Here is a 21,934-nt window from a genome sequence, read left to right as displayed (position 1 = left end):
TTTGTATGCGTTTGTATGACTGCTGCATCTTATACAACCTGAAAAATAGATTTGTCAGAGTTTTAAAGAGGGAACCAAATCAAAATTAAGTTACTTCAAAATTTTTTGCTGTTTACTTGCCTGTGGCTACTTCTTTCTTGATTCACTTGTCATGTCTCAGATTGCTTTGTCTCTTAAGGGAAGACAGACAAAAAGAAAAAAGCAGATTGCGGTAGTTCAGAATTACTTCATTTTAATTAAGGCACAAGGTTACCAATTGTAGTAGCTGTATTTTCTTTCACCTTTATTAAAGAAGTTATTTCAGTTTCTGAAGAGCTCCGAATTGTTTTTTTGAGCGGGTGTTCTCCCTGCAAGCGCCTGGTTGAGCGCATGGATGCTGTCCTGGTCGGCAGCTCCCAGTAGCCCTTACAGATGGGAGCTGGGCGCTTCCCGCAGGAGAATCCAAACAAGTAAAGTAGTCAGTTGCTGGTCAGTGGTTTTGTAGTTCTCTTACCTTTCTTCTCGCTGATGGCAGCAAGTGGTACTATTTGCTTCAGGTTCCTCCAGATTCGAAATGTACTGCTTAAATACAAAGGCCCGGATTATTCTTCCTCAACAGGCTGTTCCAGATAATACGTTCAGATGCAACAAGCGCTGATGCCCTTTTCTGTGAGTGCCCTTACTATATTCTGCACCCAGGCAGTATTAAATGCCAGGATGGCTTTGAGCTGGACCTGGTGTAGCCTTTTCCTCTAAATTGGCCGCAGTAGTTCCCTGGATATTGCACTGTGGGGCACAGTCTTTCCTCTGCGTTCATGCTGGGATTTACTGCGTTCTGATTGCTGTTGACTTGACCTGTTCAGACGCCTGAGGGAAGGGCCATTCCTGTTTTAATCCATAGGATGTTTTGCCCTGTGTCATCTTTGCTGGTAAGTGCCTAGGAAGTGAATTATTTTTAATGTTAGTCACGTTTAAAAAAATATTTCTCTTTCGTAGAAATTCTTTATTGTAGTGTACTCCACACTTTGAAAGGAAGCTTTGCGTGGTGCAGATATTCTGAGTCCTAAATTTCTGATGGATTCTTCTGTTCCTTTTTTTTTTTTTTTTTTTTTTTTTTTTTTGTCTTATTTTTCTTAATGGACATCTGATGTGCTGGCCCATACAAAGTGTATTTTATGGAAACATGCATCTCTTCAGTAGTATGCTGGATTTGCACAGGATGACCTGAGGCTTCCCCACTTCCAAATGTGACAACCTGAGCCGCTGTATCTTGTGCTATTTGAAGGGTTTGTTTTCTTTACATTTCTTAGTCTACTACAGTGTGAATTTGAAGAATCTGTGATGCTTATTAGCCTTTTTTGCTGTTAACTAGATGCTCCTCTTCTGTGTACAGTGAGCAGTACTAGCGCAGCTTTGTATAGATAGTAATTTTTACCTATTACTCACGCTTTGACTCTTCTCTTGTTTGGCTTTGTTTTGCACACAGCAGCCTTTCTCTCGAGTCAAGTGGTCTGAAGCGTTTGACGCACTTTCAGCCAGTTTATTTTCCTCTGCTTTAACACTAAATGTACACAAAGCGCTGTTCACAGAGAGACCCCTGCTTGGAAAGGCCTCAGAGGAGCTGCCTCCTGCCGCTTCATTTTTATGTTAATTTTTGATTAAGTGCTTTCTCTTGGGCAGGCTGCTTGTTATTCATGGGGGCTGAGGCTGCTGGCACCACGCATAGGGTGTCAAGTGAAAAGGTTGAGAGAAACTTGGAGAGAAACTCCCAACCAGCTCTGAGGAGACAGGAAAATCATGATCCAGGGAATAACTCGGTCCCACTGTTCCAAAGGGGCACCCTGTGATATACGGCATTGTTTAAAAAATCGGGATAAAAATTATGTTGAAAATATTTAAAGATAAAGGCTTCCCTGGGGGAAAAAGAAGAGGATTTTGCAGTTGAACCGTCTCTTAAGATGAGCAATCCCTGCCTGGGGGTACTGTACAACTTCAGCCAGGTTTGGAAAAATGTTGAATTTCTGTATGGCTTTGTGACAATCGAGAGCAGTGTAAAGATCACGTATCCAAACGCCTCAAGTGAGGCCGCAGCCTCTTCCCCGGCCCTCGTGCCCCAGCCCAGCGCAAACAGGAGAGGCAGAGCAAACTCTGGTGTGCCTGCTTTCAAGGCCTGTTGCTTTTTCCCCAACAGGTGTTTTCCAGTGGATGGGAAGGCTGGGGAGAAGGAATAGCGATAAAGGATAAAAGGATACTGACCACAGATTTATTGCTCGCAGGTCAGTTTGCACAGTTCAGATTGATTGTGTTGCTATAGGACCTCTCCCTTTGGTGTATACTCAACTAGAGGACTGTTAGAAGTTTCCACCTGGGACACGTTACCCGCACATCTAAACTACGGGACCTGTCCCGATGCGGTTGAACGCTTGACCTCATCTTTCTCCTTCAAGTCCTGCCTAGGTGTGTTCTGGCCCAACACTTCTATCTCATTAAAGAGAAAAGGGCATCCCCCATTTGGCGAGTAATGCAGCTGCTGATCTGGTTCCGGATGAGGAATAGCCACATTCTTGGCCCACTACAGTGCCTGGTTTTACGCTCGGAAGCGGCTCTGGCAAGCTCTGTGGAATCAAAACCGGGAATGAAAGGCAAGCGAGAGCCGGTGACGCTTGCGGGTGCTTGGTGCCGAAGCCGGGCGCAGGGTCGCAGCGCTGGTGGGAGGGCGCAGGAAGGTTCCAGGTCTTCCTGGCGCCTTCCGACCTGCAGGGCCACCCGGAAACCACAGCGCCCGGCCCGGAGAGCAATCCCCAAGGAAGGACGGGGGCTGCCTGGGAGCAGGTCCGTCCTGTGCTGGGGGTGAATGCACCAAACACGGCTCGCCCGCCGGAGCACGTGCAGGTCCTGAGGAGGCTGGTTCTTGGATCGGTCCCTCGCTGCAAAGCCGCTCTCCAGTACTAAGAACAGAGCTTTGATTTGCCTAGGGAATTGTTTAGATGAACTTTATTCTCTGTTTTGGCTTATGTTTTACTGAAACAGAGGCGCTACCTTTTTTTTTTTTTTTTTTTTTTTCTGTTCACCTGGTAAGTGTGCGTGGCTGTGTAATTTTCAAATCAAGTTAGCTCTCAGTTTGATCTGAACAAAACGTATCGTTTCTGTGGGAAAAGGTGAACGATGGTGGGGAAAAAAAAGTTTTATTTTCTTTCAGGGAGTCTGTCAGCTCACTGCAAAGGTTAAAAAGAGCTTGAGAGTTGAAAGGCACCATCCTCTCAAGGTCACCTTGAGTACTGGGCGTGCTGGCAGCTGTGCCCTCAGGAGTTGGCTCCCAGGGGCAGGGGATAACTTATTTTTGTGGGCAAGCTGCCTGGAAGGTGGTAAATGCCATATGAATCCCCAACACATCTGCTGTTGTTTTGTTTCTGCTCTGCCCCATGAATGGGAAGGTCCTGCCCTCCTGCCACGGGCCTGCCCAGCACTGATTGCTGCGGCCTCGCAGGTCTCTGAGAAGGGCCTCTGTCCACCCCCAAGCCTTGCCCATCCGCAGGAGCCTCCCGGGGCTTCCAGAGCCTTCCAGAGTCAGCCCTTCGGAGCGCCTGCAGGGACGTCTGTGAACTGGCCTCCTGGAGCGCCTCCTTGGGCAGGGAAATGCATGCACACACACACAAAAAGGGAAATTTTCCACAAATAATAATTTTTTTCTCTCTCTCTTTTTTTTTTTTTCTTACCCAGTTGAGGATCCATAACTACACAGCCTATGCTCACTGGGTTTTCTAATTCCTGGATAGCGTCATCTGAGGGGAGTCGAACCCAGTATACTTCAAAAGACAGGGCTTTGAGATGACTGAAATTCCAGATTCTTTCTGTGGGGTGAATTACTGAAAACTGGAACCCGACAAAATCCATCAGAAGTGGTGGAGGTGTTGGAAGGGCTCCACCGCTGCAGACCTGCACCTTACCCTGCATCCAGTTTGCAGCCGTTGCTGTCGCGCCTCCCATGCTGTGTCGAGCCAGGCCCTTTGGTTGCAATGTTTCACCAGACTTCATGCCCACCACTTTATCCCCCATTTCCTGCTGCATTTTGTTTTTGTTTTTTAAAGCTGCTGATCCCTGTGACAGAAGGCTGCCTCAGAGCACTTGTCTGCCTGCGCCGCCACTTGAGCTACGCTGAGACTTGCTGCTTTTTGCCTGTTCCAGGTAGGTTGTTTTGTGAGTTTTCTTTGTTGCTTCCTAATCACAGCTTGCCTAGGCTGGGCTCTGACTGGGGAGTTGAGTATTTTTGGGTGCTTGCTGATAAATAGTTCAGTGCTGAGAACATATCCTTGTGCAAAGTGAATGAAAATATACTCGATCCTTGCTATTTTGTCACTTGCAATCACATTGGGAGACCTACTGGTTAGCCAGCTTTCATCTGTTTTATGTCTCGAGTTATTGCTTCTCAATCAGGTTAGTTCCCTAATCAACGTGTCATGTGGTAGCCACATCTAATGTATTTTTGAGCTTTTAGCGAATTGCATTGACACTATTGCTTTTGAAACTAAAATTATTCTGTTGTTTTCCCAGGACTAAAGCCACAATAGCAGCCTTATGATTTGATTACTTGTCCTTTGAAAATATTGGAACAGGACTGGCATTTTTCCAATCCTCTGCAACGCTCTTTGGTTTCCAAGCCGTATGAAAAATGAATATTGATGGAGAAGGCTGCTTTTTAGCTTTCACAACCTGGAACGATCCCATGAGAACAGGTTGCACAGCCAGTGCCTGTGAAGGGGGAGACTGTTGGTGTGTGACTTGTGAGAGTGAAATTACTCACCCCTGCCCCCAAGTTAGGAAGTGAATTGGAGGTTGACACAAAGATGTGTGAAATCTCACTGCTGGTGAGCCCTGAACGCCCTGGCCTCACCAGAAATGGCCAGGCAGTCGAGAGAGCTCCTTTTCAAGGGAAGGATGCAAGAAGACCTGGAAGTACAAAATAGAGTTTCGTCTTCTCTGTGGCACTGGCCAGAGCATAAGGCCTAGCCCCTGATGTTTGCTTGAGTGGCAAGGCCGTCACATTGCAGTGCTGCAGTTTATTCCCCTTCCCGTTTCCAGGCTTGGTTTGCTCCATGTTTCCACGCTCCGTGGCCGGTCCATCTCCTGCGCCTCTAAGGCCGTGTTCTCCAGCATGGAAAGTGCTCAAGTGATGGCCTTGCCGCGTAACGCGCTCGGTTATGTAATCCAATGTTTCATGGGGTTTTACAGCTACCAGTGCGCAGAACAGAAAGCACTAAATGAAATGCCTGTGGAGGAGAACAATGAATTAGGTCTTCTATTAAATTTTTCATCTCTTGAGTCTGCTCAAGCCCAGGAGCATCCCAGGCGGTATGAATCTGAGAATTCATAGCCTTAAATAAGAAAGTAATGGAGGGGAGAAGCCATTATGAGACAGGCATACAAGGACTTGCTCTTTATTTATTTATTTTAGGCAGCAGAGAAGGAATTTCATTGGCAAGGAGCTGACACTGAATCCACCTTGGGTTTACCAATCTTCCTGTGCAGCAAACTAAACATGATGCTTTTGCCATAAGGGAGCTACTTTATAGCAGGTTTGAAACGTGGCTGAAAGATGCTTGAAGTCTGGTGCTACTCAGGAGCAAAATTAATTTGCTTAGTAAAGGATAAACAAGTACAGAGGAGACCACAGGAAAATTCTCTTGGCTCTCCTTGCTTTCCGTCGCCTCCCTCCCATCGCTGCAGTGCCGTAATCAAAATTTACACGGCCGTACGTGGACAGAGCTTCCTTGCTGTTGGCAGAGGTGTGCTGACTCATGCCCCCAGAAACCATGAGCCTTGTGTTTTACAGTGCGTTTGCTGGTTTTCAGTGGCTCTCGCTTATTTTTAATGACTTATTTCCTCAGGACCCTATTTGGTAGCCTAATAGACACTGACGACAGGGCCATTGCCTTAATATTCTACCCAGCCAGTCTCTCCCCTTGACTTTGGCTCCCTAGGGCAGCGGCAGCTCCCGCACTCTGACCACAGCGCAGAAGAGGGAGAAGCGGGTTTCGCTTCTCCTTCGCGCGAGGAACAGCGATGCGGTTTATTCGCTCCCGCGGGGCAGCATCCGAGGGAGCCCTTCTCCCGGCGCGTTCCCGCGCGGAGCGGGAGCAGCGGTGGGAGCCGTCGGCAGGACCCCCCCGCGGGGGCAGGACTCTGGGGCGCCTCTTTAGCAACGCCCCTGCCCCGACCCTCCTCGTACGCACAGAAAACCGGGTCGATCGAGGCTTCTGCAGAGCGCCATGCAGCAGCAGCAGCCGCAGCAGCGCGCCCAGGCGGCCCTCGCCTCCTCCTGAATTCGTCAACGCTTTTTGATTTGCTGATCCCTGGATACCCATCGCCGCAGAGCAAGACCCCGCTGCGTCTCGGAAAGGGCTCCTCGAGCTCCCATGTGTAACCCTCCTCCTGTTAGCAAGTACTAGGTAGGCAATTTTCAAGTGCTTTTGCATTTGCAGCAGCCTTAACTAGATCTGAAAACTCTATTGTGTCCTCTGTAATCAGAGGAGAAGCTGCCTCTTAAAACCTGCTGTGTTTAAAATCTTCCTTTTTCTTCTTACTCTGTATGGTTTGGGTGGGAGGGAGGACGAGTATCTTTTTTTTTTTTTTTCTTTTTTTCCTTTTTTAAGAATTTTTTTAGCTGCTGTGCACCTTTGGAAAAGGATATTCCCTCTTTGATCCCTCCCTTGTTCTGCAGAGCTGCTCTAACCATTGCTGCATAGTTGCTTTCAGCGTTGGTGAACATCTGTGCGACTGTGTAGCACGTACAGCAGGCTGCTCACTCCTCTATTATTCAGTTTTCTGCTGTGTACTCCAGAGCTGCGGAGAGGAACGAGCCAAGTTCTGGCTTGGTTGCGGAGATGGCTAACAGAGGACCCAGCTATGGCCTAAGCCGGGAAGTTCAAGAAAAGATTGAGCAGAAATATGACCCGGAATTGGAGTCTAGGCTGGTGAACTGGATTATTATTCAGTGTGGAGAGCAGATAGAGCAACCTCCGCCTGGGAGGCAACACTTCCAGACCTGGCTGATGGACGGAACGGTAAGCGATTTATCTCACTCTGCACCTGCGTGGGTTTACATAGGCATAGGGAATTTGTATATATTATCACCTGCGTCCTTATTTTCTATTTTCATCCAGCTAAACTGTTCAGAGCTCCTAATGATTATAGAAATATATACTTTAGCAACTGACTGATTTCCTTTAGGCGAGGAAATCTAAACCCCAGAAAATAATTATTCTAGTGGTGTGTGGGGATTAGTGCAGTACTTATGATTCTTATGAGTCATGTATTCTATATATGAGTATGACTCATTCCTCCAGCACCATTTCTCATGCAGTTGAGAGAGAGCTGCTTTTAAAATCAATGCATCTTTTCTTGTATAAGAAATCAGTGTTGGCCGAGAAAGGTGAATAGATGCAGAGAACCTGATATAGTAGATTGTCATAACTGTTTTCTCCTTGGGAATAATTCTGTAGCCAAAACATTGTATTCCATTGGTTTATTGAACAACAGACAAATGCTGCTGTTTGCAGTGGATTAGTTTGCTAATCATTGAATCTCTGCCAAAGTGACTTTAACAATATTTCAATTGACATTGCTTATTCTTTTGGTCTAGGCACGTGGGTTTCTTTTCTGTCAGTTGTTATATAACCTATACCAGTGATTGCTTTGTTGTTTCTAGCAGATTGGGATTTATTTGGTAAGGCTATCGCCATCAGTTAATGAAAACTTCAATGCATTTCTAAAATACTTTGATTATTATCGATTGCAATTTTCTCCTCTTTGTTTTTAATTGAAGAAATTATGTCCCCAACAAAAACTGACCAGGTCAAACCACATTACAGACTCATTTCACAGGCAGAAATTGCCTTCTAGTTCAGTGACTGCTTCATAATTCTGTTTCTGTGTTTCTCTCGTAGCTGTTATGCAAGTTAATAAATAGTTTACATCCGAAGGGGAATGAGCCCATTGCAAAGATCTCCGAATCAAAAATGGCTTTCAGGCAGATGGAACAAATTTCTCAGTTCTTAAAAGCTGCTGAAATCTACGGAGTAAGAACAACAGACATTTTCCAGACAGTGGATTTATGGGAAGGTAACAATAATAAACTTAACTTGAGCTTGCAGTCTTCATTTTGCTTTGCTTTGATGTGTTGTAATGGTGCATTTCGTCTAAGACAGATTCTCTAATATAATTATCTTTTGTTTCTGTTTGCCCTACCTCATTACCATGTTCTTCCGGTGGTGCATTATCTCCTCTGAGGGATATACATTACCCTGGGGGCATAGTGGCTAATATGTTATCCAAAAGCCATCATTCTGACAGAAATCCACAGCCCCAATAAAACAGATGTTCCCCATGCTAATTATTTCCAAGTAAATGGCTTCTAATAGCAAATATGGAAAACCTTCATTTTCTCATGACAAGCTCTTATTGTACTTTTCAGATTATAAGCAAGGCTCAAATCAAAGGTATAAAATGCATTCCCTTGAGCAGACGTGGCCCTTTGGAGCTTGAGAGAGCTTGTTCCTGACTAGCTGGAAGTGAGGCTCGCTGCTGGAATATAGGGGACACTGCAGGGATATTAGCAGAGCATCCCTCACAACGCAGCCTTTTTAGAAAGGTCACTATGGAAACAGCTGGAAAACTCAGGATGCTCCTGGGGTTTTTGCAGTTGCAAAGGTGAAGCTGATTTCCCTCCCACATGGGAAGCGTCCTCTAGTTCCTGAAGGGCTGATTCATGTTCATATGGCTGCTTCCAGCCACCTCTGTGTCCATGCATCATTCCTGGCCATCTAACTAAATAAACTCTCTATCCAGGCTCTCTCTGGGCAAGGCCATGCATCTTGCTTTGCATGGGCTCAAAGCAAAGACAGCTTCAGGATAGGGAAGGGCAGGTGCTGAGGTGTGAAAGGGCCAAAATCCACAAAGAGGGCAAAAGAGTAGAAAGAGGGAAATAATGCTTTGAGGGAGGAGCTGGTCGGTGTAGTAGGAATAGGAACATGCAGTGGGATTTATTTGCGCAGGCTGCCAGGACGTGTGGAAGGGATCCGCCCTCTGAAGAAGGGCTCAGTACGTGAAGGCTCCGCAGATGGGCTAGGGAAGGATGGACCTACGGCCCGAGTAGGGGGGCTCTGCAGCATTCTCAGGGTATCTGGTTTGCTTGACAGGTCTTACCTTTGGTCACAAGGGCAGAATTGCTGCTTTATTGTTTGATTTTCAGTGTTTCATCCATTCTTGACGTGTTAAATGAAGGGGTTCTCACTTCCCTGGAATGGCACCCTTCCCTGCTCCATCTGAGCAGACTGTTGAGAGGAAAGTTCCATCCATCTCACCAGGGATGGAATTAGCTCATTTCAGATGCCATTCTTGGCAGTCTTTTGCATCTTGTAATAGTTTCACACCATGCAAATGAAAATATAGTACACCGATTCTTATGATTAAAATGACTCACTTTGAAGAGGAAAAGCTCATAATGATGTTGACTATCTCCTCCATTCCTCTTCCTTTCGTTCATCACCTTTTCTGAAGAGATGTGAGGGAAAAAAGCCGGTAACTCCAGATGACAGGAAGCCAAAACACAACTGCCAGCTGAGGACGGATCCATTGGAACCCATACAAGACTTGTCTCCAGTTATTTTAGGGCTTCCCAAAATTATTCTGTATCTCCTTCTTTCCCCGTTCTGTCTTCCTCCCTGCCTGGCTCTTTTTGGCGTCACTCCAGAAGGGAGCCTGCACAAAGCTTTTGCATCTGACGGTAGCTCTCACTCTCGCATCTCTGCTGTTTCAGGGATGCATCATCTGAGCCCAGATGCATGAGCTGTACAGAAAGGACAGTATCTTTTCACTGTTTCATAATTAAAATAATCCTACTCTCCTGAAAGGATTCTCAGGACATAGTGTGTTTGGGAAGAGAGGGGGTGCCCACGTATGTTTATGGGGAAAGGGAAGTATGTGCAACTGAAAACCAGCTTCTCTCTGGCACTGATTGTTTCCTAAGAGCTCTTGTTTTGAGATCCTTAATAATAATTAGCAAAAACATTTCAGGATGCAATCTGCCATTGGCTGTTTCAAACCCATTTGCCCCATCTGGTGCATTTTTCGTGGTCTCTAACTCTCTTAGTCCAGAAGTATCACCTCTCCTTTTCCTTTCTCATGTGAATGTACTGGGCAGAGCGCAGCAATTTCCTTAATCCAGGCCCTGCTTTGTGGGGAACAATCAAGGGAAGGGACTAACAACCAAGGGAAGGTACTAACTGCCAGCTTCTGAAATGCCGGAGTCCAGTTTGACTTTAGGGAACACTCATCCCTTCTTTCAAAGGGCTGCTGTGTTGGGCAGTTTTTTCAGCTGAGACTTAGGCTTCTCATGGTGCTGACCACCAAGACCAGGGTGTTTCCTCCTCCGTAGCATCCTTGCTTGCTCCGCAGCGCCTGGGCTGCTGCTTTGTTTTGTCACGTGGCCCTCCCTCCTGCTCCATTTTCCCTGCGGCGTCTCCCACTCCCGGTGACAATTAAAGCTGAGCTGAGTGCAGGGGGTGGGGAGGGCTGCCAGATGGCTCAGTGAGGCTCATCGTGATATTTCACTGCCCGTCTTTTGTTTCTTCTTCTTCTTTCCCCTCCTTTTTTTTTTTTTTTTTTTTTTTTTTTTTTCAGTTGCCATCATTATTCAACTCATTCACTTTTAAATCCATCTTTGCATCTCTCCTCATCCTTGTCAGCCATCACACCCCTTGTTATACGGGAGGCATCCCAAGGACATTATATGTGGCATCTGTTGCAGCATATGGTACATCTGCTGCTTTGGGGATTCCAGAGTGCTTTTGCCTCACACTCCTCCGTGTGTGTTTGTGTACGTGCGTGTGCGAGATGGGGGGCTCTTCAACTGCCCCCTTTTAGGCAAGGACCTCATCTGATGTGATTCGTGTTAAGAAACAGTAAACCAAGGATTCTGGATGGTCAGCTGTTTTATGAACAAGCAACCCCCTGCAGATAGGATTCCTGCAAACTTTAAGAGCTGCTACCCATTTTCAGCTTTAGGATGTCTTCCCCACCTCGACCAACGCTTTATGCTTTTAGGTTTGAATGAACCCAAGCCCTGAACTTAACCTGCCTGTAACTGGGGAGACACATAGCATAAACATGTCATGTGCGAAGGCTGCTTTCCTGTGCATACCAGCGGGTCTACAACGATTTTCCTTAATGTTGGCCTACTGGAGGTGTTTCTGAAGTCTACAATCATCACGTCTCTAGTATCTCATCTTTCTATGGATTATTTATTTCCCCCGTTGAAGAACTTGAATTCTCTAGAAAGCTTTTTTTTTTCTCTCTCTCTCCTTTGCCTATGGAAAGAAACCTAAACTTAGTGGAGACAAGATATGTAACTTTTACTTGGCTGAAGATGAGATGAGCCCTGTGTCCTTGAAAAGAGGATTGGAGTGGGATAAGATAAGGAGGGAGAAAGCAGAGAAGAATAAGGAAAGTAAGAACTATATGACAGGATCATGTATGAAACAGCAGAGCATGGATTTTTCGTAGTCTGAGGGAAAAAAGCCACGAGGAAGGATTTGGGGGAGTGATTTGGTGGATAACTTTTGAAGGATTCGTGTGAATTGCCTGCACGCAACTTCAACAAGACCACATGTGAGCACGTGGACTATCTGCAGTTGCCAGGAGTTATATGGTGGGATCAGTCTCCCTGTTTTGCCAGAGAAGAAACTGAGATGCAGCATCAGTTATTTACTGCTTTGCTCCCTGCAGGCCATATTTTCTGGGTGCAGCAGCACTCCGTGTCTTCCTGCTCTTTGTGTGTCAAAGGGGCAAAACTCTTCTCAGGGAAAATTCTGGCAATAGAATCAACTAGCGGGACTTAACCTACCGTGGAGGAAAGACTCTTAAATAACCATAGGCCTGGAAACACCTGAATTGTACGACTTATCTTAACACAGACCCCTTAATAGGTTTCAGTAAGCACTTCTATGTCACTATTTCAATTTCAGCATCTGTGAAAAAGCATTTATAATGCCATTACTGTACCTTCTTAGGCAAGTCAAGAGAAATAATTAACACATTGGGTGAATAGGTTTATCAAGATGCTGATTGTTGTGCAAGGCCTTCTTGTATTAATTTCACTGTCTGGCTTTCTAGGGAAGGACATGGCAGCAGTGCAGAGGACCTTAATGGCTCTGGGCAGTCTGGCGGTGACTAAGGACGATGGCTGCTACAAGGGGGATCCATCCTGGTTTCACAGGTAAAGGCTAAAACGTAGCTTCCCGGAGTGTCTTCTACAGAAATCTGGCAATATCGTCTGCCTTTAGCTCAGAGTGACTTTATGAAAATGTGCTGGGAAAGGAAGATAAGAATCTTCCCAAAATATTTTTGTGATGGAGAGCTTTTTTAGTTTAGTTTTTTTTTTTTTTTCTCTGCAGTCTGGAGGAAGGAAGCAAATATCCAACTAGTCAGCAGCATTTCATACCCTTCACAAGTTCCCATCACTGCTGGGCCCATGTCTTAGGATATCTTGCCAGCCTCAGCTCCCACCAGTGCTGCTCCTTGTGGGAGCTGTGTGGCCTGGCCACGCTGCCACCTCTTCCCCCAGCCCCTTCGCCCCATCACACATGTCCCTCCTGCTGACCTGGGGGTGAGAAGGAGCCACCAGGAGCTCGGGGAAGGCGCACCCTGTCCAACCCCGGGTTCTCCTGAAGCCTTCCCTTGTGAACATCTCTGTATGAGGGGTCTACGCTGATCCCCGAGGCAGAGGCGTATTTCCTTCTCCACCAACGTTTCCCCAACTTATTCTTTAAGAGGACAGCAAAGCAACAACACTTAGGAAATTCAGCCACTAGTTTTTGTGAGATTCATCTAATGAGCAACTTCAGCTAATCTTCTATATCCCCTTGTGGGGGAAAGGAAATGAAAGCAATGCAGCCACTGGAGCACTCCTGCCCCACTTGAACGTTGCTATAATGAGTTTGCACCACCCAAGAGTTATTTGATATGTTGCAGTGTCTGAGGCATGTTAGCAAAAGGAGTGCTGGTTGCTTTCTTTTGGTTTCCTTTAATTTGTCTGATGTCTGTGTGAGGCTCATCACAGGCCAAGCAAACTTCCTTTTGTTTGTGTTAAAGCTTGAGCTGGCTTAAATGAGCCTGAAAGAGACATGAGCTTTAGGTGAAGAAGTGCAAACTCCTGGACAGTCTTCATATAAAACTAGTTTAAATGAACTTAGTACAGTCCACAAAGAGATTTGCATTTGTTGATTATGATCGGTTTTAAAATTCAAATCCAGTTACAAGCGTTAATATAAACCAGACATGAAATCACTGAGAGACAGACAGGCTTACTTGTTTCATATAACTAAAACAAATTCCTACATGGAAAAATTAATTTTCATCTGGCTCTTAATTGTGGGTGGGAACAGTTTTCATCAGCATAGCTGAAGATGTGATCACTTCCATCCTGCCTTTGCTACAAAGATGGATGATCCATATCTACTGCAGCTCCTGAAACACCAGTCTATAGCCTGCTGTCTTAAGGAAGACTGATCTTGTTTCCTTAAGGACCTTATGTGTGGCAGGTCAGGAGCTGCTTTCTGAGTAACTTTGCTATCCCTGTGGGGCAATCTCTCCCCCTCACTGCCACCCAGCGTTGGTCATGAGGCAGGGCCTTCAGGCTGATTCTTAATCTTCTTAAGTTAAATTGAAAGAAGTCCAGATTAAATGGAATAAGAGTATTCATGGAGAGATCTATCATGATTAAGAAACACCTTCACTTGAGCTAAGCTGTTGAACTTTCTATTGCCAGTGTCTGGCATACCCAGTTCCATCAGGCTTGATTTGCCCCTTCTCATATCTCCTAGCAAAGTTTATGGATCCATCGTTGTTTATTATCTTGCAGTTCGGCTATCACAGACACTACTGCAAAGCTGGTAAAAACAAAAAACTGTCAGATCTGAATGGTAGTATTTTGCCTTCGGTTTGCAGTGAAGCTGATGTCAGATGGTGGCAGACAAGGCCAAAAAGAACTTGAAACCTTTTGGATACTCAAGGGGAGCAGACTCCTTCTCCTTTCCTCATATAGTCTCAGAAAAGGCCATTTCCAGCAACCTGAAAGCTATAAGTGCATGCTGTTATCTGTTAAGACCATCATATGCTCAGTGCAGTGGTTATGATGGAAAAAATAACTCAATATGATCCAAACTGCTTATATACTCAAATGTTAGCCTATCTAGACTTCCCTTTAGGCACTTTTAGGTTTTTTTATTATTATTGTTTTTTGCAATTCTCATTTCTTCCTGTTCTTAATTACATTTCAACTGTCTCTAGTGAGCAAATTACTCCATAACATGGCTGAAAATACTAGGAGGAAAGAGAGGAAAAAATAAAACGTGTTCCTGGCATTTTAATTAAAATACAGGCAGATACAGGGAACCTGAAATTCAATTAGGTAATAGGAGCAGTTCTAAAAACATCCTCTCTTGGAGACTCTGGCAGCCGTTTGCTGCCCGCATAAGGATTCTGGAAAAGAAATTAAGCAGCAGTGAGAAGGGGTTCTCAGGCTCCGGGGTGCCTAACTTCTGCATGCCTGTCTGCAAAGAGCCCTGCTCTCTGGGAAGAGCTCTGGGATCTGACCCTGTCAATCCTGTTGGGAACCTTTTATTGATACTGGAGGTCCATTCTGAAAAACACCAGCCTGCTGCTGTTTTCTTTTTACGGGTGTTTCTCACCTTTCTGCTGGGTCGGACTTTCGTCCAGGTGAAGGTTCTCCCACACCATCCTCAGCACCCTCAGCGTGGGGCTGAGAACAGTTTAAGGGCTTTTCTGGGCTTGAGCCAGGGTGCTCAGCACCATACAGGGTCAGACCCTCGTTACGGATCATATTGAGGTTTTTCAATCACAGCAGCTGCCTAATCTGGGATCCTCATCTCGTGTTGGAGTAGGGAGAGGTGGGGGAATTGCAATGCGACGCAATTACAGTTGGAACCTGATCCCAGGACAAATAGTGACTTACGGGAGAACGGTCCCACTCGGGTGGGAGTAGAGACCAGATGACTGAAATCCTCCCTCAGTTTGGGCCTCTGATGGTTTTTACAGCCTAACTGACAGCAGCAGACTGACCCTTCTTCATTTTAAAGGACTTGTTTTCCCTGTCTTGCACATATGTAAGATTAATCTAAGATGAATAGACAGTTTCTCACAGGGCAGCAGAGTACAAACTTTTGAGCCATGTCTTAGTGACCACTTTCTCCCTCAGTGCTATTTTCCAGGAAAAGAGGCTTCTTAAGTTCCAGCAAAGGTTCATTGACCTAAAGGGTTTTTCAGACCACAGATGCCCAACAAAAGCGGCCAGTCTGTTTTGACAGAAGATAAAGGACCGTCGTATGGCTGACGCAGGTGCAAAAGGCCCAAATCTGTTGTTTAGGGGAGCGATCTGGGAACTGCAACTACCTATTTACTCTTATTTGCTCCACCGAGGTAAATTATACCGAATTATGCCAGTGCTGTAGATTGTGTTAAAGCACAGGTAAGCATCATTGATCTGACTCCATGGGCAACAGAATCTGCAAGCTGTATGCTCAGTAAATATTCAGCCTGTACCACAGCTGCTGGGGAAGTCCCTGGGGTCATCTTAGGCATGCAAAACAGAGAACGTCTCAAGCGTTGGGGGTTTGAGGATATTGCTTCTAAGTGCAGGAAAGCAGTCAGCTCAACCAATACTGTCTGCCCTGTGGGGTGCTGAAAACGAAATGTTGCATTGCATTGAGCCAATTTCAGATTGTTTTCCATGATTATCTGGGTATATGAAGAATGATGGTGTGTGTTCCTTTTCTTTTTTTTTTTCTTTTTTTTTTGTGTGTGTTGTGTGCATCTGGACAGGAAAGCACAGCAGAATCGGCGAGGATTTTCAGAAGAGCAGCTTCGCCAGGGACAGAATGTCATAGGCCTTCAGATGGGCAGCAACAAAGGAGCGTCACAGTCGGGCATGACAGGCTATGGGATGCCGAGGCAAATCATCTAAAAGCATCTGTCTGTAGAGAAAACACTCCTGCAGCATGGTCTGTTTAAGAAAAAGAAAAAAAAAAGGAAAAAAAAAGCTCATTAGGTTCTTCTCTGCCTGTTTTTTTAATAGTTAGTGCACTCTAAGATTTGGCATATTTTTGGTTTGGTTTGCATTTTCTTGCAGCTGTTCATCTAAGAACACGGGTTTTCATGGTGGTGTGTGTCATTTCACAGCATGTGTGCACTGCTGCCTCCTCTTCTTCACTTCTGAACTATGCAAAGACAATTATTCTGTATTAATTTATTTGAAAACTGTTATCTTCCATATTTGTCTCACACCACTCTTATATCGCAACCAGTAACCTCGTTCTTCAATTCAGTGATGATATTGTTTGACCTAAGAATAAAGACAAATTAAAACCACCTCTTAGACTCATTCTTTAAAGGAGCAGTTGAAACCAACTAACACATGGTACAGTCCTGAGGAGCTAAATGTTTTGATTGATCCATCTGTCTCATCTCTAACCCAGAGCGTTCTTTGAGTGGTTTCTTGCTATCGTGTTGACAGCCTGTGTTATATACTTAATTCAACATTGCCAAAGGCACACCCAAATTCTCCTAAAAATATTTTCCTAAAGAGAGAAAAGTTCCGTTATCCTGAATCTGTTTTGTTTGATCTTATCCAGTTTTTCTCAGACTTGATTTGCACCAAATCTTGAAATTTGATGAATTTTCCTGAATGCAAACCTTACATCTTGATCATGAAACAAAAGTAAGAACGGGATTTGCCTTGTGATAGTTGATATTATGTCAAGGAAATTGCAAACCAAGGGGTTTAAATGCAGAGAAAGAAATAAAAGTGCCAGAATGTTTTTGACTTTAAAAACACCTGCAGTTCAAGTTTGAAGAATGCATTATGCCTGCCTGGGAGTGTCTTTGCAAGATTCATTTCAGTGTAGACTGAAGGGACAATTCAGGATAAGCACTGTCCTCCCTAGAGAAACATAGGAATAATACCTACGGGAAGCATTGTGGCTCCTAGGCAGTGAGAAGTGATGCAAAGCTTGGCACCGAGCTAATGTTATAGCAGCTGCTGCTGAGAGGGTCCTGCCCTACTTGTACCTCCTCTTGCATCCGCCAGGGCATTTTGGCCCTTCCACTGTGCTCCTGTCAAACACTGTTTATTTTTCAGTTGTTTCACCGTAATACCTGTTTAGGGTTATTTTTTTGTTATTTTGTGAGGTGGAATAGCTCAGCAGAGAATTGCATGAGCACTTGAGATGGTACATGGGGAAATGAGCACCTGGGAGTAGGAACTCCCTTTCAGATAGAGTGGGAAGTCAGCTCAATGCGGGGTAGAACATTTAACTTCTCCCATATGTTACAGCAGGCACACCTTGAAGTGGATAGCAGGGAGGCTGCTGTCATCATCCTTCAATAAAAACTGGAAAATCACAGCCATAGCAGTCAAAGCAGCGCCTGTTGTTAGTAACTGGATGAGAGGAAGAACTGACTTGTGGTTGAGAGGTCTGAAAGCCTCGCAGCTCCTCTGCTGTACACCACCTGTGTGGGGACACAAAGCAGGTGCCAGTCTGCCCTAGGTGACCTGCCTCTCTTGCCTCCCTTTGGCTAAAGAGCTATTCACCGTGTCCTTTTTTTCTGGAAAGACCATTTTTATGTGTGACATGGTAAATGCATTCATGAGGCATGTCGCGGTTTTCCCCATCCTTGATTGCCACAGCGGAGCATCACCCGGCCCTCTTGTTAGTGTGTCCTTCCCTGAGCTTGTAGCCAACAGAGGAGACCAGGGCAAGTTCAGCTCCTGGACTGAGGAAGGGGATTTTCAGCAGGGTGGTTGAAGCACCTGACACAGAGGACAGGCCTATTGAGCAGAGCAGTGTCCATCTCACCAGGTACTCTGCCTTTGGCAAGAGGAGAGGCTACGCAGGGAGATGGCACAAACCTGGCCGCTTTCTGCAGCCCCCTTCCTTCATTCTCCAAGCATCTTCTGGGATTATTGTAAAATGGCACATCCCAGCAAAAGAAGGGCCATGTCTCAGGTAAACAGTCTTTCATTAAAACTACGTTTCTGAAATAAATGTGTTTTCACTAGATTTTTGGCATTCTCAGTCAGAACTGCCTCACTAAAGCTACTACAGAAAATACTGTATACTTGTAAATACACAGCAAGTTTAAGAAGCCATATTAACAACAGCTAAGCATTGTGAGAAAGAAAATCTTAACCTTTGGCTGCAGCCTCAGGGCCCATTCAGCATGGGAACAAGAAGAACAAAAAACACAGATACTCAGAATCTCACCTCTGGTAAGCTCCACCACCAAGGCCACAACATAGCCTTTTATTACCTTAAACCATCAAGTTAATATAGCTATTTACATTTGGCAGATAGATGCTCCAAATTATACTTTATTCAGTGGATTAACCTTATCTGTCAATATTCTTATATTACAAGCTTAGAAATAACAACTTCGCAAACACCTCGAAACAGACTCCAGATCACCAATGTCCCTCTATTATAAGATCTTTTTTACCAAATCTACAAATATCTTAAGCTAAGTAGTAAGTTAATATACTGCAAGACTAATTTAGTAACAAGCTTGTCAGAAAAGATTCTAGATTTCCTTATATTGAGGACCAGCCACAGTAAGCTTACTTCTATTACCTGAAATACACTTATGCAGGTCTCCGCAAAGCTTAATTGATTTCTATTATAACCTCCCGCATTGTTACCACTAGAAACCTTAAGGCACATTCTAAATGTGCTGAAAGTGTTGACAGAAGGGGTGCACTCAACAAATGCTGAGCTGCCTACATTTGAGAGGTTAGAATTATGCTCATATTCAGCAATCAATAAACTACGCTCCATGTTGTGGGAGAGCTACAAACATGAAGTAAACACAAACCTCTCCACAAAGAGGGTAAGAGAAGCACAAGAGCTTTGAACATATATTGGGGGTATGGTATAAAAATGTGGGATTTTTTGTTTGGTTGTTGAGTGAGGGACTATGATTCTCTCTCCTGCTTGGTATTGGGGTCTCTGTGGCCTCCTTATAGTTCAAAAGCTAAGGTATGTTCCCTCACACATTGTCTATAGCTCTTCATGGAGCCTGGCTGTAACCGGGATTGGAAAACTATCCAGGCTTTTTCTTTTTATTTTTTTAGTTTCTTTCTTTTTTTTTTTTTTAAATGCATTTTGGGAGCAATGCTTTTAAATACCACACCACCTCCATGCCAAGCAGCTGCATGAGGGAAAGCACCATAGCAGATGGATCAGAAGCACCTTAAACATTGCCTCCCCAGTGCTTCAGTGTTCCTCACCTGCAGAACTCACATAAACGGCATCTATCTGCTTTCATGAAGGTTTTAGGACCATGACCCACCTCATTATGCAAAATTACTCAATAATTTCTTTTTAACAGTAAGGTGGCATCTAACGGCCTTCCAAAAGTGTGGTAGGCAGGTGTGTGAGTGATGAGGGGAACAAACCGCACACGTGAGTGCCTCAGACGCGTAGCACCCCTGTACACACACACGGTAGGAAGGGCCTAGGAGAACGTGCTGCTAAGAGCCATAGGAGCTGGGAGGCCCTTCCTTCCCACCTTGGAGCTGGCCTTGCGGGATGGCCTCCCTGCAGGCGCAGCTGAATAGATAAAGACAACTTGGTTTTCTAAACGCTTAGAGCAAACAGGCGCGCCATGAAGGAAGGAGAGGGCTCAGTGTATCGGTGTTTTATTTCCATGTCTGTAATTGATTGCAGTTGACTCTGACTGCGGTGTCCCACTTTGCTGACTCACTCTTGCATGTAAAGTGCAGCTAGTACTCACTTAACAGCAGTGGTTTGGACCAGCTCAGACAGTAACAGGATCAGTGACATGGTAACTCTTCCTAATTAGAAAGGGGCTTTAAACACATTGAGAAGGGCCACATCATTGAGAAGGGCCGTGGAGAAGGGATGAACAAAATGCTGCCACTTGTTGTAAGCCTCTTCTGTCTCTGCCATGGTAATTTCTGCCATGGTAATTTCTGAGAGTGCAGATATGGAGTGAGGGGCATCCAGGTGGAAGGTGAGCACATCTATATAGGGCCGCTCCAGCTACCCAGCCTTCTTTACACCTACTAATAGAAACATAAATTTATGTAGTAGCCTACATAAGCTACTAAAACAAACAGTCTGTGGCATCTCTTTCTTCTAAGATGTTCTTAAAATATACAGGAAGAGGAACCGAGAGTTTTGCCTGCATTCATGTTTTGGGCACAACATACTGTTAAGAGGAAATCTATTTTTTCCCTCTCTATAAAGCTTGCTATTCTCAAGAAATGCCAAGTTTTATGGGAACAAAGGCAGCAGAAGGAACTACTGGGAAAACATGCACACGCAACCACCTCTCTTCCCCTCCTCTTCCAACTGTATTTACTTATTTAAATTTCCCTGAGATTATTCCTCCCACCCAGTTCCTCAGAATAAAAGCACCACAGTTAGTTCTGTGACTAACCTCGAGCAAGGGGAGCCCACAAGGTAAAGTTAAGAAAGAAAATGAGACACTATTATAGGAAGGGGAAAATCACAGCCTTGAGAGGGAAGTAATTTTTCTGCTCTCATCTCCCAATGTTCATGTGACAGCACAGTGCATGAAGCAGTGACATTCAAGTAAAGCTATAATGTCATTTCTCAGAAGCATAAATAAATGTGTCTGTAGTCCTATTGGATTTATAAAAGATATTAGAGAGGTGACCTTTGTGCCTAATGAAATTTCTGTCAAATGGCTCACTGATAGAAATGTGACCCTGGTTTTCAGCAGGAGTGATTCCTGTGCTCTGGTGAGTCACTGCTCCTCAGACCTCATGGCAAAGCTGAGGCTTATGTCTACACCTGTTGGGGTTCAGAAATGCAGGAGCAGGTCCCTGCTCTGCTCTGAGATGCTGCGGGGCCAAGGGAGAGCAGGGCTGAGGGAAGGAGCAGGTGCTGCCGGACATGCAGCTTTGGGGGCTAACACAGCGCTGTGTGTCTGAGACAGACAGATGAGCACTGGGCACAGCAAAACCACCTCTTGGTAAAGGGCTTGTGCCAGGGGAGGTTCGGGTTAGATATTAGGAAAACCTTCTACACGGAAGGAGTGGTGAAGCACTGGAACAGGCTGCCAAGGGAAGCGCTGGAGTCACCGTCCCTGACAGTGTTCAAGAAACGTGCAGATGAGGTGCTCAGGGACGTGGTTTAGAAGACACGATGGTGATGGGTTTACAGTCAGATTCAATGATCTTGAAGGTTTTTCCCATCCATAATGAATCTATGATTCTACGATCTGGTTAATAAAGATGAGCAACGTGGAAGAAAGCTTCTGTATTCGCACAATCAGCTAAGCATCCGGCTTCTCTTTTTTCTTGCTGAGGTCTTGAAAAAAAGAAGAAAAAAAAATGCACAGAATTATTTTGAGGAGCAGGTTTCCAAGCAGTGCCATTATGTGTAAACATTTTATACCAATTTTCCTTGTATCTAGCACCCACACATAATGTACAGGGAAGAGTAGTTCTGCTGCTTCCAGTTCCTTCCTACATGCAACCCAGTGGCTGTTGTTTTGACCAGGTCCTTGAAGACTTTGGAGATTCTTCTCTTGTACAAGTGCCTTACCAACCCCAGAGGATGGTAAAAGGAAGAGGGAAAAAAGCATTTCCTGTTCTCTCTTGAATATTGTGACATAAATAACAGGACTGGCTTTAAAGTGCTTGGATACCATGGCAACATTGATCCTCTAAGTGAAAAGAAAAGCTTCCAATGCAAGGAGGAAATTCAATACTTTAGGTATTAGTTTGGAAGCCTTTGGTGGGATATCAAAGGAATATGTGTAAACACAAGGAGTAATCACTGTCTCCTGATATCCTCCAAAAAGGCCTTTGCCCTGATCTTTCATGACACTTCAGAAA

At 45.0% G+C, this 21,934-nt stretch overlaps 1 protein-coding gene across 1 annotated transcript; it reads left to right on the top strand.

Moving 5' to 3' along the window:
• Positions 1-6,817: 6,817 nt before the first annotated feature.
• Positions 6,818-16,419, top strand: TAGLN3 (transgelin 3). The gene is made up of 4 exons (XM_010224389.2): positions 6,818-7,040; positions 7,923-8,097; positions 12,148-12,250; positions 15,874-16,419. Exons 1-4 carry the CDS (start codon positions 6,861-6,863, stop codon positions 16,013-16,015), a joined length of 600 nt encoding a protein of 199 aa, XP_010222691.1. The 5' UTR covers positions 6,818-6,860; the 3' UTR covers positions 16,016-16,419.
• The last annotated feature ends 5,515 nt before the right edge of the window (positions 16,420-21,934 follow it).

Source organism: Tinamus guttatus, unplaced genomic scaffold (genome assembly GCF_059628265.1).
Source record: "Tinamus guttatus ecotype Peru unplaced genomic scaffold, ASM5962826v1 Tinamus_guttatus_pri_ptg000035l, whole genome shotgun sequence".
In the NCBI taxonomy this organism is placed as follows: Eukaryota; Metazoa; Chordata; class Aves; order Tinamiformes; family Tinamidae; genus Tinamus; species Tinamus guttatus.
This window is presented reverse-complemented; position numbering and strand designations above follow the sequence as displayed.